The sequence below is a fragment of the Cloeon dipterum genome, chromosome 1, assembly GCF_949628265.1.
Source record: "Cloeon dipterum chromosome 1, ieCloDipt1.1, whole genome shotgun sequence".
NCBI classification, from domain to species: domain Eukaryota; kingdom Metazoa; phylum Arthropoda; class Insecta; order Ephemeroptera; family Baetidae; genus Cloeon; species Cloeon dipterum.
The window spans coordinates 30,164,422-30,178,423 of NC_088786.1; the positions used below are offsets into that span (position 1 = coordinate 30,164,422).

A 14,002-nucleotide genomic window follows, 5' to 3' on the forward strand; every position below is an offset into this window, starting at 1 on the left:
TTTATTTTTAAACAATTTCACTATCGCAACAACTAATAATACAACTGGTTAACATGAGACTTTGATCAATAAAGTTAATTATATCACAAGCAAAGGGGTAAAAGAGGATGGAATGGACCAAATGGACGTCTCCATAGTTGAAAGCATATTGTATAATCATCAGGCTCATTTGAAATTCAGCGTTGCAAATTGAATACTTGGTATAAAAATAAAACTTTCAGGGGTAACAGATAATGAAATTTTAACCCAAGATCATTCGTTTTTCGCACGATTATCAAAATTCCAAAACCTCTGAATCAAGGCTCGTAAAATGCTTCCTGGCACTTGCTGATGCTTTTTGATGAGATCCTCAATTGCTGAGGCCACCTGGACAAGCAGGCAGACATCAACTCAATATTTTTACTGATTTTAAAAGGAAGAGTGAACTTACCTTATTTCTGAGCTCCTCAGGGGACAGTGTCTGGTCGTACTCAATGGGTTTGCCCACGACCGTCTTCAGCTTGACAGGGAAGCCGCCGTAGATCGGCACAATGGGCAGTTTGCACCACTGGTAAATTTTCAACCAGTATTTCCTACCCCAACTCACGCTGCGAAACGCTTCACGCAGATTCTGGGTAAAGATCGGAATGATTGGCTGAAATATCAAAGGAAAATAGTTAGAGCTCTAAATTGGAATTTCCCAGTCAAAAAACATTTTAAATTACTAGAAAAGAGAAAACAAACATGGAATAATCAAATCATTTAAGCTTTGAGCTAGCGCAATAACTCTTCTTCTTGGTGTTCATATAAGTTAAATTATAATTGTCTTGAACGATAATTTATCAATGGAAGCACTTCTTTCAAATCTTCAAAGTATTGAAATGACTGCTTTATCTGAATTACTTCTTTTCTAATAAAGAGAAATAATAGAATACCTTCATCTTTATTCTTAACTTCAGAAATTTCTTTTATAGAATAGCAACTCACTCTTCAATGGAAAACGATGTTGCACACAGTCAAATTATTTTTCTAATTATAATGTTTTCGACTTTGATAAGTGATTGATGAAATTATGATATAATAACTCACCACTTTGGCATCAAGGGCCACCTTGGCAAACCCAAGACGCTTTCTCCACAAGACATGGTAAAATGCATCACCAAACTGAGCTTCGTAAACTCCTCCAGGGGCTATCGCCAGCATGTTGTTCTCACGGAGGATGGAGGTGCAGGTCTGCACGGTTCCTGGTATCACCTTCAGAGCTTCAGCAATTATGGGCCAGCCTGAAGAAAAGATTCGAGTTGGAAACAAAGGATACGCTTTCTTTGGATTCCTTACCAGGGATGTTGAACAAAAAGTTGTCAGCGACAGTGTGAATCAGTCGATTTTTCAAAATTAAAGTCTTAGCAACAAAGTAGTAAATGTCTATAGGTATTGCACCATGATAATACACTATCAGCGCAGGACTGTCAACTGGTAGGTTGTCCAGTCCTTCTATCTCGTATCCTGCAAATTCCAAGTTTCAATTATTATAAAGTATGAAACAAAAGAATGACCAAAGATGTGTACCATGCCACAACCATCCGTGGGCGTCCCATATTGCCGCAATTGTGTACCTGGCACCATCCCAAAAGTCTCGTTCGTAAGCCGCTCTAAGTCTTTGCCTGATTTCACGGGAGTTGCTTTAAGACATCTCTTTTTTCAACAATTGCTTTTTCTCACCTATGTAGCTTGTAGATGTAGAGAATCAAGGAGGTGATATAGAAGAGAACACCAATGGTCATAGGCAGAAGGAATGTTATGACTAATGGTGTCAGGAGCCACCACAGCCACAGGTAGAAGTCCAAATCAATGTATTGCACTGCGGAGTGGGCGTTAGTTTATTGAAAAATAAAATATCAAGTTTATAGCATACCAATGATTTCCTCCACGTATAGAGTGGCATTTTTAATTATCTCCAGTCCTTCCAGCATATTAGCATGTGCAGTGTTGGTGGTCCCTATAATAGCCTTTAGAAGTCAATCTTACATTGATATAGAATATTTTATTTAACGAATGAGAACAAACTAGACCAGACTGAATTATTATATTGTGTATTATGCATCGCAGTAAGCTTCCATAGTCATTAATTAAAGACTCGACTTTGAATTGGAAAACGATTTTAAAATTCATAATTATGAATGATAATTTATTGTATTATGCATATGTACTCACAAAATTAATAAAATTGTATCCGTTCACATTTTCATAGAGAATATTAGAACCCACGGTTTTTACCGTTTTAACAATCTAACTCTGTTAAATACACACATATACATGTTATAACCATAGTGTTAAAACTATTATTTCTTAAAAAATAATAATAATTAACAAGTTCATCATACACATACAAAAAAATACTGCTGACGTTCCCATTTAATGATAAAATAAATACAAAATCAACTTCTAATTTACACCGACACAAAACTGAAGAATAAACGGAGAAAAATGGGCACGAAACCTAGATCGAAAACCAATCTCATGGTATTAGTTTGGCAATATTTCGTGTGATAATGCGAGATATAGATAACAATTTTGTAGAGGTGTCCATAAAATAATCCCGCTTCACGAACAACAGATTATTATGAAAGACGTTTCGACAAGAAAATGCGACGTTCTTACCTCACCATCACATTTACGGTTTGCGTTGCGAGGTCAGTTGTGAGTGTTTATTTGGATGAACGCTTTTCCTTAAACAGCTAGCAGGCCCAACACCCAAGTATCAATGACCCTATAACCGTCCCTGCTTATCCCTGCCTGCCTTGCCGTTGTGCAAATCTTTGTTTTTCTGCAACAGCTGGTACACGCAGCTACAATGATGTGTTCAGTCAGGAGCTACGGGAAAAAATGTTTGATAAAGACAATTTTGAATTAAAAATGCATTTTTGAGTGAAAAAATGTTAAAAATTTTAATTGGTATAGTTTTCAAAGAAAATAGTTAAATTTGGTAGTACATTACAAAAGATTATGCAAGGTATTGCCACAGAGTTTAGCCGATCCTGTCTATACTCCACACACTATTCTTTCTCATTTTTCGGTTGTCTCCGGCGCTGAAAGCGGCAAATTCACGAATTGATTTTTACCGTTTACAAGCAATTTTTGTGAGTGGCATCGTGCACCAAATACCCCTCTAGTTGAAAACGAAGTTTTGGCGCTGAAATATCACACTTCAAGTGATTTGGTTGACGGAAAAGTGTTCTACGGACTACATTTTCAAGGCCATCAAATTTGACCAAAACATTTTTACCGCCACGAGCGCCATTTTTAAGTTCGGTTAGGAGGAAGAGACGCTGAATCCAGAAATATAGAACATTTCTGTCATCTTTAGCCTTCTTTTCCGCATGATGCTCGCAAATCTTGATGCTGCAGACATCTTCTATACCACACGTTAAGTGAAAATGGTCAAAACAAGGCGGGGTGACAGTACTTTGGATGATTCGGAGATGCCTGGCTTGGAACACGACAGAGCCGATTCCGACGAAGTGAGTAGTTGCACCAAAGAATAATTTTCCCTCATGTTCATTATTGTTTAAGGACGATGAGCCAATTTTCTCAAGGAAACGAAGAAGCAAAAGGCACAGGGAATCTCCAATTAGAGAAATCAGCGAGCGTCGAAGAGGTAAAATGATCAAAAAGTCGTGTAATGCACACTGCACTTCTTTCATCTACATACGTCGACAAGATTATTCATGCATGAAATAATTTTATTCTTTTTGTTACTACATGATTCCTGTCTGTTATCCCACGACTGTTTTCTTGCAGAACATTCAATGAGACCCGTTCGAACAAGCACGCGTTTTGTGCTTTTAGACAAGTGCCACTCAAGCGAGGACTCTGATGATGAAAGAAGTCGTGCTGTGGAAGACATGAACACTGAAGATTCATCTCCAATCATTCGCCACAAAGGTAAAAGGCAGCGACGCAAATTGATCTTAGAGGAACCTAGCTCAGGGGACGAGGTTGCGATGCCAAGACGACCTCTCAGGAGGATGAGAGGCCACAAATACTCGCCATCGAAGTCTTTTGCCCTTAGAAGCATCTCAAATGGAGACTCGGGGCTGCGACGAAGTGGACGAGAGAGAAAATTGAGGTATTGAGTCATATGAAGAGACTCAAGAGAGGGCTTATCTCAAAATTGTTTCAGATATTCGTCTTTCAATGATTCCTGGATACTTGAAGGACAAGATAGTGGCAGTTACCATAGGAGATTGCGCAGAGACAGCTCTGTAGGTCGACGCATCCTGAGAACTAGAATGAAAGTTGAAGCTGATGATGATGAGGAGGGAGAAGACATGGATGTTGAGGAGGAGCCAACACCTAGGAGGTCCAGCAGGAGAGTTCGCATCAAAGATGATGATGATGACGAAGATGCTGAAGCTGCTGGCAAAGAGCAGAAAGAAAAAGAGGATGACAAGACAGAGGAAAACAATGAAACCAATGAAGAAGAAAATAAAGATGATGAAGAAGAGGACGATGAAAACAAAGCGGAGGAGGGGGCAAATGAGGTAAAATCTAGTTAGCAACTAGATATTTGAATGTTGAAAGCCTCTTTCAGGACATGTACACCAGAGTCAAAAGGCAAAGGAGGGGCACACGCAACAACTGCTTCAACAAAGAGCTGAGGTCCTTGAGACAATCAAATCACATCAGTAAGATAACTGGGCCAAGCTTGAACATAATTGACCTTTTTCCTTTTAGTCACAAGTGGAGATGAGTCTGGAAGTTCCGATGACAATCAGAGGCCATCGTCGCCCAGGAAGGGCTACCATTTGCGCCAAAGGCGTCCTCCACCTCAGATTTTCCAAATTCAAGGTAGAAAAATTTGTTTTGTTGATTTTTATCATACACCTCTAAATACCTTCTGTTGCTTTTAGAACTAAAAATTATTTGGCTATCAACTTTTTAAATGGCAGGAATTCTGCTGAGTTGTCTTTACTTTAACAGTTGTTTCAAAGAATTCCTATCACACTTGGGACTTCTAATTTGTCTCGCAAACTCCTAATAATTTAGTATATTTGCCGCTTTGTTAATGACCTATAATTTTACCATGCAGTTCTTTTAATTAAGTAATTAGGAAGAAAATGTCATGTATCTATTTGTAAGTGACTGTTATGCTGCAAATCACAATTTTTAAGATAGTGAATTTTTACAAGTGGCCATCACATGGAGTTTGTTTACCTTTTATTTTTTCTATTTGAGCTAGAATTGTTGCTTTTATATTTCAACTGCACACAGATGATGAAAACAAAATATGTTTTGATGACTTCAAAATTTGTAATATTTATCTTTTAAAACCAAATGAAAAAAAAAATTCGGGACCGCTGGAGTTTCTTGCAAAGGAAGCTTTGTTAGTCGCGAATTGATATAACAGGGTAGGTTAACTACTGATGCTGCACTTAATTTTTGTATCACTTAACAAGGGGGACATCGCTTGATATTAATGGCGCTACCTGTCACTGCAGTATAAACAAACTGAGTTTCTAACATTCTTCAATGTGTCAACAAGGTTTACAGCAGTTTGAAAACACCCCATATGTTGACTGTATCCCATGCACCACCTGTATCATTTTTTGGTACTAGCAGTCATTTTGTTTAAAACTTAACCCGGTATTTTAGCTGTTAACGAATCTTGTCTCCGTACAATGCGTCTTGGGACAACTTGCAAAGCTCTAGGTGGAGTTTTACTGTCATTTATTTACAGAACTGGACTAATACCCGCTATGCAATATGCACAACAGCAAAATTATCTGAAAAAATGCTAAGCCATGTGCTTCGAAACACTGTTATTTAATGATTGGCCAAATATTTCTATCCTTTGTTTGATGTACCTTATTTTATTTTATTCCAAGTTACTAATTTACGTTTTACCCTAGAGCCCAGCAGGCGATCCAAGCATAAAATGAATCGGAGTCGCTATGGAAAAGCCAGCTCAACGTCATCTTCATCTTCTTCGGACTCTGACTACAAAATGAAGAAAGGGCGAAAGTATATTTATTTTCTTGTCATTTAAGAGCAAATTATATCATTCTAACTACAGCAGGTGTCTTCCCATGAACTTCAAAGAAAAGTCAAGAGGGGACAAGAAGAAGAAAACCCTCGCTGATACTGATCCCATGGAAATTGACCCCAACATCAGGTTTGACAACGTTGGTGGCCTTGACGAACATGTCAAAACACTGAAAGAAATGGTCCTCTTGCCTATGATGTATAGCGAGATTTATGACCAATTTAAAGTCACCCCTCCTAAGGGTGTTCTCTTTCATGGCCCCCCTGGTGAGTGTCCTCAAAGAGTTTTAAAATTACCGAACTTTTTTCATTGTTTTCTTTTCTAGGCACTGGGAAGACACTTCTTGCAAGAGCATTGGCAAACGAGTGCAGTCAGGGCACTTCCAAGGTCACATTCTTCATGAGAAAGGGCGCTGATTGCCTAAACAAGTGGGTGGGAGAATCGGAGAGACAATTACGACATCTCTTTGAACAGGTTATTTTACAACTGCTGGAATTAAAATTTGAAATAATTATTTCTAATGATGTGTCTAGGCCTATGAGAAAAGACCGTCAATCATCTTCTTTGATGAGCTTGACGGTCTTGCACCTGTGCGTTCTCACAAGCAGGACCAGATCCACGCTTCGATTGTGTCCACGCTTCTCGCCCTCATGGATGGGCTGAAAGATAGGAAAGAGATTATTGTGATTGGAGCCACAAATCGCATTGATGCCATCGATCAAGCTCTCCGACGACCTGGACGCTTTGACAAAGAACTCCTATTTTCCCTGCCTGCTGTTAAGGTATTTCCTTTGATTTATTCAAATTGCAGATTACAATTTAAAATTGCTGACATTCAGGAGCGTGAAGAGATTTTGAAGATTCACGTGTCCAAATGGGAAAAACAGCCACCTCCACCATTGATTACTCGTCTCGCAGAAGAGTGTGATGGCTATTGCGGTGCTGACCTGAAGGCCCTCTGCTGTGAGGCTGTCTTGCATAGTGTGAGGAGGCGCTATCCTCAGATTTACAAATCGGAGCAAAAGCTCTTGATTGATCCGACGCAAGTGATGGTGAAGGAGGAAGACTTCTTCAAGGCCAAATCTGGCATTATTCCTGCATCACAAAGAGTGTCTCGATGCCCTGGAAGGAAGATCTCTTCCTTACTGGGGGATTTACTTGACTCTGAACTGCATAGGGCTATCAAATTTTTGGCTCACCAGTTTCCTCATGTCAACATGACTTCAGCCTCTGAGTGAGTATCAGAGTGTGTGATTATCAGAACCAAACTTTTCATTGAACTGGGGTAACCAAAATTGCAGTTTGTTAATATTATTAAAAAAATTTGTGACATGCACAAGGTCCCATATTATATTAATCAGCAGTTGAGTGATTTATCTTATTAATTCAGTGTGTTTTGTGTTTGTGTATGAAATGCTGTGGGTTATTTCTGTTAATGCAGACACTATTCTATTTTCTGCATATAACCCTCATAAAATTATACTATTAAGGTAATAAATATATTCGCATCCATTTGGATGTAAAATTATTGAGCAGACCTGTTAAATTGACATCAGATATTTATATTTTTACATTTTCAAAGTTACCCTCCCCTTAGCTAATTTATAGTTAATGAATGACGTTGATGACTTTACCAGAATCTACCCTGTTTGATTTTCGCATGGCTAATTTTCACTTTATCATTTACAGATGCAAGCTGCTCGCAGCAAACGTGCCAAGACCGCGCCTCTTGCTCACCGGCAACATGCACCAGCCGCATAGCACCCACATCGCTCCCGCTATTCTTCATCGAATGGAACACGTGTCTGTTCACTCTTTGGAAATGAGCAACTTGTTTGGAAGCCCTGGTTTGACTCCTGAGGAAGTCTGCATCCAGATGTTCAGGGAAGCCAGCCGCCAGATTCCTTCTGTGATCTACTTGCCAAACGTGGACAGATGGTGGAATCGCGTGTCTGACACACTCAAAGATCTGCTGCTGGAAAACCTCAACAGCATTGCACCAAAAACTGCTACTCTCTTCTTGGCGACCGCCAATTGCGAGCTCAACAGTGAAGATATGCCAGAAGAAGTATTATTATATTCTCTTTCTTTGAGACCAACTGACAGACTTATTTCGAAAATTTTAGATTGAAAGCTTGTTTAGCACGTTTAGAGATGAGGTGCTAGAGGTGAAAAATCCTGGCAGGGAAGAGCGCGTCAAGTTCTTTTCACCCCTCTTTAAGGAAAAGCCTTTTGAGTTGCCCTCTACGGATGGCCAAGCAGGTAAAAATTCTGAGTGAATTTTTAAAGTTGGAATTTCTATGAAATTATTTCCGTAGAAAATGAATTGGAAGAAGTGCTTCCATTGGCACCTCCTCCTGAGCCTAAAAAGCTGACTGAAAAGGAAGAGGAAGCGCTGCGAAGAACAGAAGAGCATTCCTTGCGTGAGTTGCGAATATTCCTGCGCCAAACCTTGGACAAGCTGATGAAACTTAAGAGGTTTGTTTCTATTTCACCCATCTCGCAACGCTTCAATATATGTTTCCACAGTTTCTCGATATTCATGAATCCGGTGGATGAGGAGGAGGCGCCTGATTACTATCAAATAATAGAAAACCCCATGGACATGAGCACAATCCGCGAGAAGATTGACCGGCACGCCTACAACTGCGCTGAGGATTTCCTGAAAGACATTGACCTGATCAGCCAGAACTGTCTAGAGTACAATTCAGACAGGCAGCTTAGAGCTGTGGCCAACAACTTCAGCGACTCCGCCAAAGCCATCATAAAAGCCGAAATGGACACAGACTTTGAGGAAGAGTGTCAGACTATAAATGTTGCGAGGAAGAAGAGAAACTTTGATCCGCAAAAGTACTTGCTCAACTATATCCATGTTGCCCCTGAGGACAAGAAAAAGACAAACAAGGAAAAGACTGAATGTGAGACCACAGGTAACAATTTGGTTAGTTGTGTATGATCTTATTTTCATTTTTCTTTCATTTACAGAAATTGCTCCTATTGAGCCAATTGTGAATGGGACTGTCGAAATTAAAACTGGTATGTTTTAAGTGTTACTCATTTTTTTTCTAATTTTGCTTCATATTAAGATTATGAATTAATTTATCCTTCAGGCCTTTGACTTGTTACATTAAATTCATAAATAAATTTCTCTTTGGCAGATACTGAAAATGCAGTTGCTCAGAACAGCCAGTCCACCTCAGAAGTTCGGCAGAAAAAACGGAGGAGCAAGTGGTCAAGTGGAGTGATACACAGGCCCAGGAAAAAAAGAGCAACTGAGAACAAAGACCTTGATGAATCCTCTGTGAGCATCGACAACTCATTGCTTGATTCGTCCTTGACAACGACACCGGTTTCTAAAACCCAGAAGAAATCCAACTCACCAATGAGTACTTCTTCCCCTTGCAAGGTAAGCTACTTTTACATTTTTTGGTAGTAATAGAACATCACACCATTCACATCAGGGTTCACCTGAATGTCCTGTTATGAAGGAGACCATCAAAGTCGTAGACAGCATTTTGACTGCGACTGAGAATTCCGAGAGGATTGCAGAGGACTCAAAGGAACTTAAGGTCAACAAGGTGAAGTTGGACAAGCTTCATGAGCACACCCTTGAAGTGACTGATGACCTGCCCTTCGCCCTTCTCCTCGATTTGCACACCAAGCTCAACAGAGTTGTTGAGTCTTACATGGACCGCTATGATAGGTCAAATCTTTCCAATGTAAGTGTTTTAATTTTCCATGCATAATTGACTAATATTTGCTTTGTTTGTCATTCCAGGATATGGAGGCTCAAATCAAGATTTTTGTGTCGATGATAAAGCAATGAAACTCTGATACTTTAATGTACGTCTCAGGAATGGTTAAAGATTGAAAACAAAATGCCTTTGTAATCGTTTGATGGAACTGCTATTTTTCAATACAATGATTTTTGTCAAGAGATGGTAGATGAAAGTGATTTCGCCGCTGAGCCGCCTCGGCGGATCATTAGCAACACCTCAAGTGTGATGGATTGTTTTCATCTCGAGCCATTTACCAACTTTTTTCATTTGGCGTTGCATATATTATGTTCATAATAAATTTTAATTTATGATCATTCTTTCAAAAATATCTTATGTAACATGTTCATTTTTTGTACTAAAACGATGCTTATTCACCATCGTCCATGAATGATTTCCTCTCAATCAAATGTCAAATCTTGAAGTTCTTTGAACATATATTGTCACTGCTTGTACATAATATACTCATCATGAAGTATTGTAATTCTCATAAGTTCTCACAATCAAACTAAAATAGCAGATTCTAATAATTGTATGTTTTATACGTTGGTTTCTAATAAACTTTAAAAAAAATCAATCTGGCGTTTCGTTTCCTTTTAGTAATTGGCATCCTATTATTTCATTTAATGCTGAAAATTAAAATATGTAGGTAAAATAGTTTGTAAAGCAATGATGGGACTGGGATATAATATCATAATATGCATGCAGAAGGGGGGCGTGGAAACATGGGGGAGTGGTCTTTCACACAACAAGAACACGATTCCTCGAGAGTCAGACTCTTTCACTTGGGGCCTTTCATGTAATTCGAATTTATTCCATTTCTGTTAACCATGCAGTCGTCAGTTCTTCGTGTAAGTCGATAAAACTACATAAATCATGAATTCACCATGAATTATTGACGTTAATTTTCAATAGCGGACCTTGCTCGGCATTCTCAAAAAACCTGGCCCTACACTTTGCTGCAGCAGAAGGAATAACACAAACTATACCATCGGTGGGCTCTGGGAACCAGAATATTTGGAGGTTTGATCAATAATTACTGGTTCACTGTCAGAATGATTAAGATTTTCATTGGCAGGCTATGAAATCTAAGGTTCCTCTGTACGACACACTCAACATACAGATGAAAGGCTATGACTATCCTCTCTTGGAGAGCTACCAGAAGTTTGTTCATACTATAGCATCAAATATGGACATAGATGTAGAGGAATGGTATATATATATTTTTAAATGTCCTTTGATAAATTGTCTGTTAACATTTAGCTGGGCGACACCACCACAAAATTTTAAAATCAATACCTTCAAGCCAAACAGTACAGTTTTGGATAAAGAATTTAAATTGAGCTTGTACGAAAGAAATGTTCAGGTAATCTATTTTGTAGTCTACTGAAAACTTTTATGACAAATCCTTGTTATACAGATTGTAGACATGCCGACGACACTGTATCCAATCTTGCTTTCTGCTTTATCGGCATCGGTTCCTGAAGGCGTGACTGTGACTGTCCACGAACACGACCCTGAACACGAGGAAGTACGGTACATCCCTGACTTAGAACTGAAAGATCTCAAGGACCAACTCACTCTCATGGGTGGTCCAAGGGTAGAAAAGAAAAAACGAAAGAAGTAAACTTTTGTTACTTAATAAAATATTAATTAACTCCAATAAAAAAACGTCTGGATTCAGTCTGTTAGCAATTATCGTAATTTAATAGCTTTTGATTTGTATATTCATAAATATTCAAGATTTTATGATTATCAATAGGAATAAGAGCACAATAACAGTGGCAGTCATGATTAGAATGCACTTCATTTTGCGGTTGGAGCGTTGGTAGCGCTCAGCCTTTTGAAGTTGCCGGAAACCTTGCGTCACCTGCTCCTGCGTTCTTTCCACGTTGAAGTCTATCCGGTCCAGAACCGTACCCTGATGGACAAATCGCTGTTACTGAAGTTTCAAACTAGGAGCAAAGAAAGCTTACTTGGTCCACGACCATGTGCGCCAGGTCTTTGAAAATGGAGTTGAGATCAATGATGCTGGACACAATCTTGCGAACTTCCTCCTCACGCTGCTCCGCTTGTGCAGTGTTGTCCGCAAGCACAAGCAGCTGCTGACTGGTGATGGCGTTGGTGCCGGGTGGAAGCCCAAACAGAACGTCCTCCGCGCTAGGCTGCTCCTGCGTGTCCATTTCCTCTGGCAGCATCAGATACTGCTTTGAACGCTCCTCACGCGAGTTCAGCTCTGCAAAATTCGTTTGCAGCGGTTGAGATATTTATCCAAGTGAATAAATTAATTTTACTTCTCAGGTAATTCCCTTGACTCTCTCTAAACTTATTTGAAAGCTCTTGCATCGATGTGACTAGACATGAAACTACGTTGTACGACAGCCGCTTCTCCTTGCCGTGTCTCGCCTCAGAGACGCTGTTCCTCCTAATTTGCTGGATAATTTTGTGTGTGTTGTTGAACATCTGTGCAAAGCGAAATTTACTCCAGCGCCTTATTAATTTTTGTCCACCATTACCCTAGCAATTTCCTTGTTGAGGGCGTCAATCTGGCTTTCTTCTTCGGCCGAATCATCCATGGTTGGCCGGTGCAAGTGCTTTGTGTGCAGCGACTCCAGCTCTCTCAGCTTACCCTGGATTTTGCTCAAGGAATACTGAGCCTCTTCTAAACTGTCCACCCAAGAGGGAGGTTCGTTTGAGTCTTCGTCGCCAGAGCCATTTCGCAAGAGGTGAACGCCAGCCTCCAGGTCTGGGTTCATCAGCGATACACGCTCTGATAAACGCTGAAAATTGGATTATTTATTTAGTAATGGGCACACACAAGAAGGCAAAAAGAGACCAGAATTCTCAAGAATTCATAGTCCTTAAAAATAAACATAAACAACCTTACAAAATTTCTATTTTTTTAGCTTTATTTTTTTAGTATTCAGATCATTTAATAATATTTATATTTTAAGATTATAAAGACATATTTATATTAATTTAAAAACATTACATAACCCTTCGTTAAACATAAAATTAAAGAAAAATATTTATTTTGCCCTTATTGTGAGACTTGACGCCGCAACCCACCTGTTCTGAATAAATATTCCTGCTCTGGGTGGAGTTGTTTCTCATGAGGACGAAAACATCGGTGAGACTTCTAGTTGCCATTTTTTTGGTCAGCTCGACGACTTGCAAAGCGATAACTACATGTCCTCAGCGAAAATTTGCCATCAATTCCGAATTCGACAACGTCACAAAGGGTTGCTTGCTCTAACAGAGGCGAATTTTTTTAGACGACAGAATAGATGACAAACCAGGGCCAGCAGCCAGTCATATGGTCAAAGTAGTACACAAAATCGATACCAGAGAGCGTTAGTGACCATCAACGCCCCCTTTTCGCGTTGCCTTTGTGCTGTGTGTTGTGTTTGTGTGCGGCATAAAAACAAACAGATCGATCTCCTTCGCTATTATAACTTGTGAGGTATGTAAGCAAATTATTACCATTCAGACGATACTTAAGGTTGATTGGTATGATTTATAAATGTGGTGATACAAATATCTATATCATTTTTTAGTTGCAATGGGTGAGCGGTACAACATTCACAGTCAGTTGGAGCACTTGCAGTCCAAATACATTGGTACCGGACACGCGGACACAACAAAGTTTGAGTGGCTCGTGAACCAGCACCGAGACTCCTACTCCTCCTACATTGGCCACCATGACCTCTTGAACTTCTTCGCCATCACAGAGAATGAGACCAAAGCTAGGATGAAGTTCCAGCTCATGGAGAAAATGCTGCAACCCTGTGGACCTCCTCCAGAGAAGCCGGAAGACTAAGAAGTGTGATCAGTGTATGTACTTAAGTTTTAAGTTGTGGAAGTAAAGAAAATAAATACGCATTTCTCTAAAAGAATGTTCATGATTCAGCTTGATTTTTATCAACTTATTTTTTATTAAATTCCGGTTCGCACCAAATCTTTCAAACCATACACCTTTAAACCGGTGACTGGTGCAGATTTTTAATAACCATGCAAAGTCAGCAGCACGTAGCCAATCACGTGGTTGACGTGACCCAAAATTTGATGACTGTCTCGCGGTAAAGCGCTGCTGACAGGAACCTAGGTTCCATGATGTGGAGCTCCATTGTTGCTAAATGCAAGGTCAAAGTAAAATTCACAGCATTACTCATATATTTTATTAAATAAATAGCAATTTCAC

The 14,002-nt window shown here is 39.5% G+C and overlaps 5 protein-coding genes across 7 annotated transcripts; 3 read left to right on the forward strand and 2 right to left on the reverse strand.

Moving 5' to 3' along the window:
- Positions 1–224: 224 nt before the first annotated feature.
- Positions 225–2,821, reverse strand: LOC135934773 (DGAT1/2-independent enzyme synthesizing storage lipids). The gene is made up of 8 exons (XM_065476745.1): positions 2,641–2,821; positions 1,895–1,978; positions 1,702–1,840; positions 1,549–1,643; positions 1,318–1,485; positions 1,069–1,262; positions 431–634; positions 225–366 (listed from the first exon to the last, which is right to left on the reverse strand). Exons 2-8 carry the CDS (start codon positions 1,950–1,952, stop codon positions 253–255), a joined length of 972 nt encoding a protein of 323 aa, XP_065332817.1. The 5' UTR covers positions 1,953–1,978; positions 2,641–2,821; the 3' UTR covers positions 225–252.
- A 212-nt stretch (positions 2,822–3,033) lies between these two features.
- On the forward strand, positions 3,034–10,378 carry LOC135934770 (ATPase family AAA domain-containing protein 2-like). 3 transcript variants are annotated; one of them, XM_065476739.1, is made up of 20 exons: positions 3,034–3,291; positions 3,347–3,500; positions 3,553–3,637; positions 3,781–4,108; positions 4,163–4,523; positions 4,574–4,667; positions 4,717–4,830; positions 5,892–6,003; positions 6,056–6,291; positions 6,351–6,499; positions 6,559–6,807; positions 6,865–7,259; positions 7,715–8,093; positions 8,152–8,287; positions 8,344–8,503; positions 8,555–8,955; positions 9,011–9,061; positions 9,184–9,431; positions 9,487–9,744; positions 9,804–10,378. In XM_065476739.1, exons 2-20 carry the CDS (start codon positions 3,417–3,419, stop codon positions 9,849–9,851), a joined length of 3,888 nt encoding a protein of 1,295 aa, XP_065332811.1. In that variant the 5' UTR covers positions 3,034–3,291; positions 3,347–3,416; the 3' UTR covers positions 9,852–10,378. The 3 variants fall into 3 exon arrangements, with proteins under 3 accessions (XP_065332811.1, XP_065332813.1, XP_065332812.1); XM_065476741.1 differs by having other exon boundaries at positions 9,514–9,744; XM_065476740.1 differs by having other exon boundaries at positions 6,059–6,291.
- Positions 10,379–10,519: 141 nt separating this feature from the next.
- On the forward strand, positions 10,520–11,505 carry mRpL48 (mitochondrial ribosomal protein L48). The gene is made up of 5 exons (XM_065484891.1): positions 10,520–10,652; positions 10,717–10,824; positions 10,880–11,013; positions 11,065–11,167; positions 11,222–11,505. The coding sequence occupies exons 1-5, from the start codon at positions 10,632–10,634 to the stop codon at positions 11,426–11,428; spliced, it is 573 nt and encodes a 190-aa protein (XP_065340963.1). The 5' UTR covers positions 10,520–10,631; the 3' UTR covers positions 11,429–11,505.
- On the reverse strand, positions 11,481–13,102 carry Syx16 (syntaxin 16). Its single transcript, XM_065484875.1, has 5 exons — positions 12,871–13,102; positions 12,318–12,581; positions 12,096–12,264; positions 11,778–12,037; positions 11,481–11,722 (listed from the first exon to the last, which is right to left on the reverse strand). The coding sequence occupies exons 1-5, from the start codon at positions 12,949–12,951 to the stop codon at positions 11,540–11,542; spliced, it is 957 nt and encodes a 318-aa protein (XP_065340947.1). The 5' UTR covers positions 12,952–13,102; the 3' UTR covers positions 11,481–11,539.
- Positions 13,103–13,151: 49 nt separating this feature from the next.
- Positions 13,152–13,677, forward strand: Sf3b5 (splicing factor 3b subunit 5). Its single transcript, XM_065484902.1, has 2 exons — positions 13,152–13,264; positions 13,359–13,677. Exon 2 carries the CDS (start codon positions 13,364–13,366, stop codon positions 13,619–13,621), a length of 258 nt encoding a protein of 85 aa, XP_065340974.1. The 5' UTR covers positions 13,152–13,264; positions 13,359–13,363; the 3' UTR covers positions 13,622–13,677.
- The last annotated feature ends 325 nt before the right edge of the window (positions 13,678–14,002 follow it).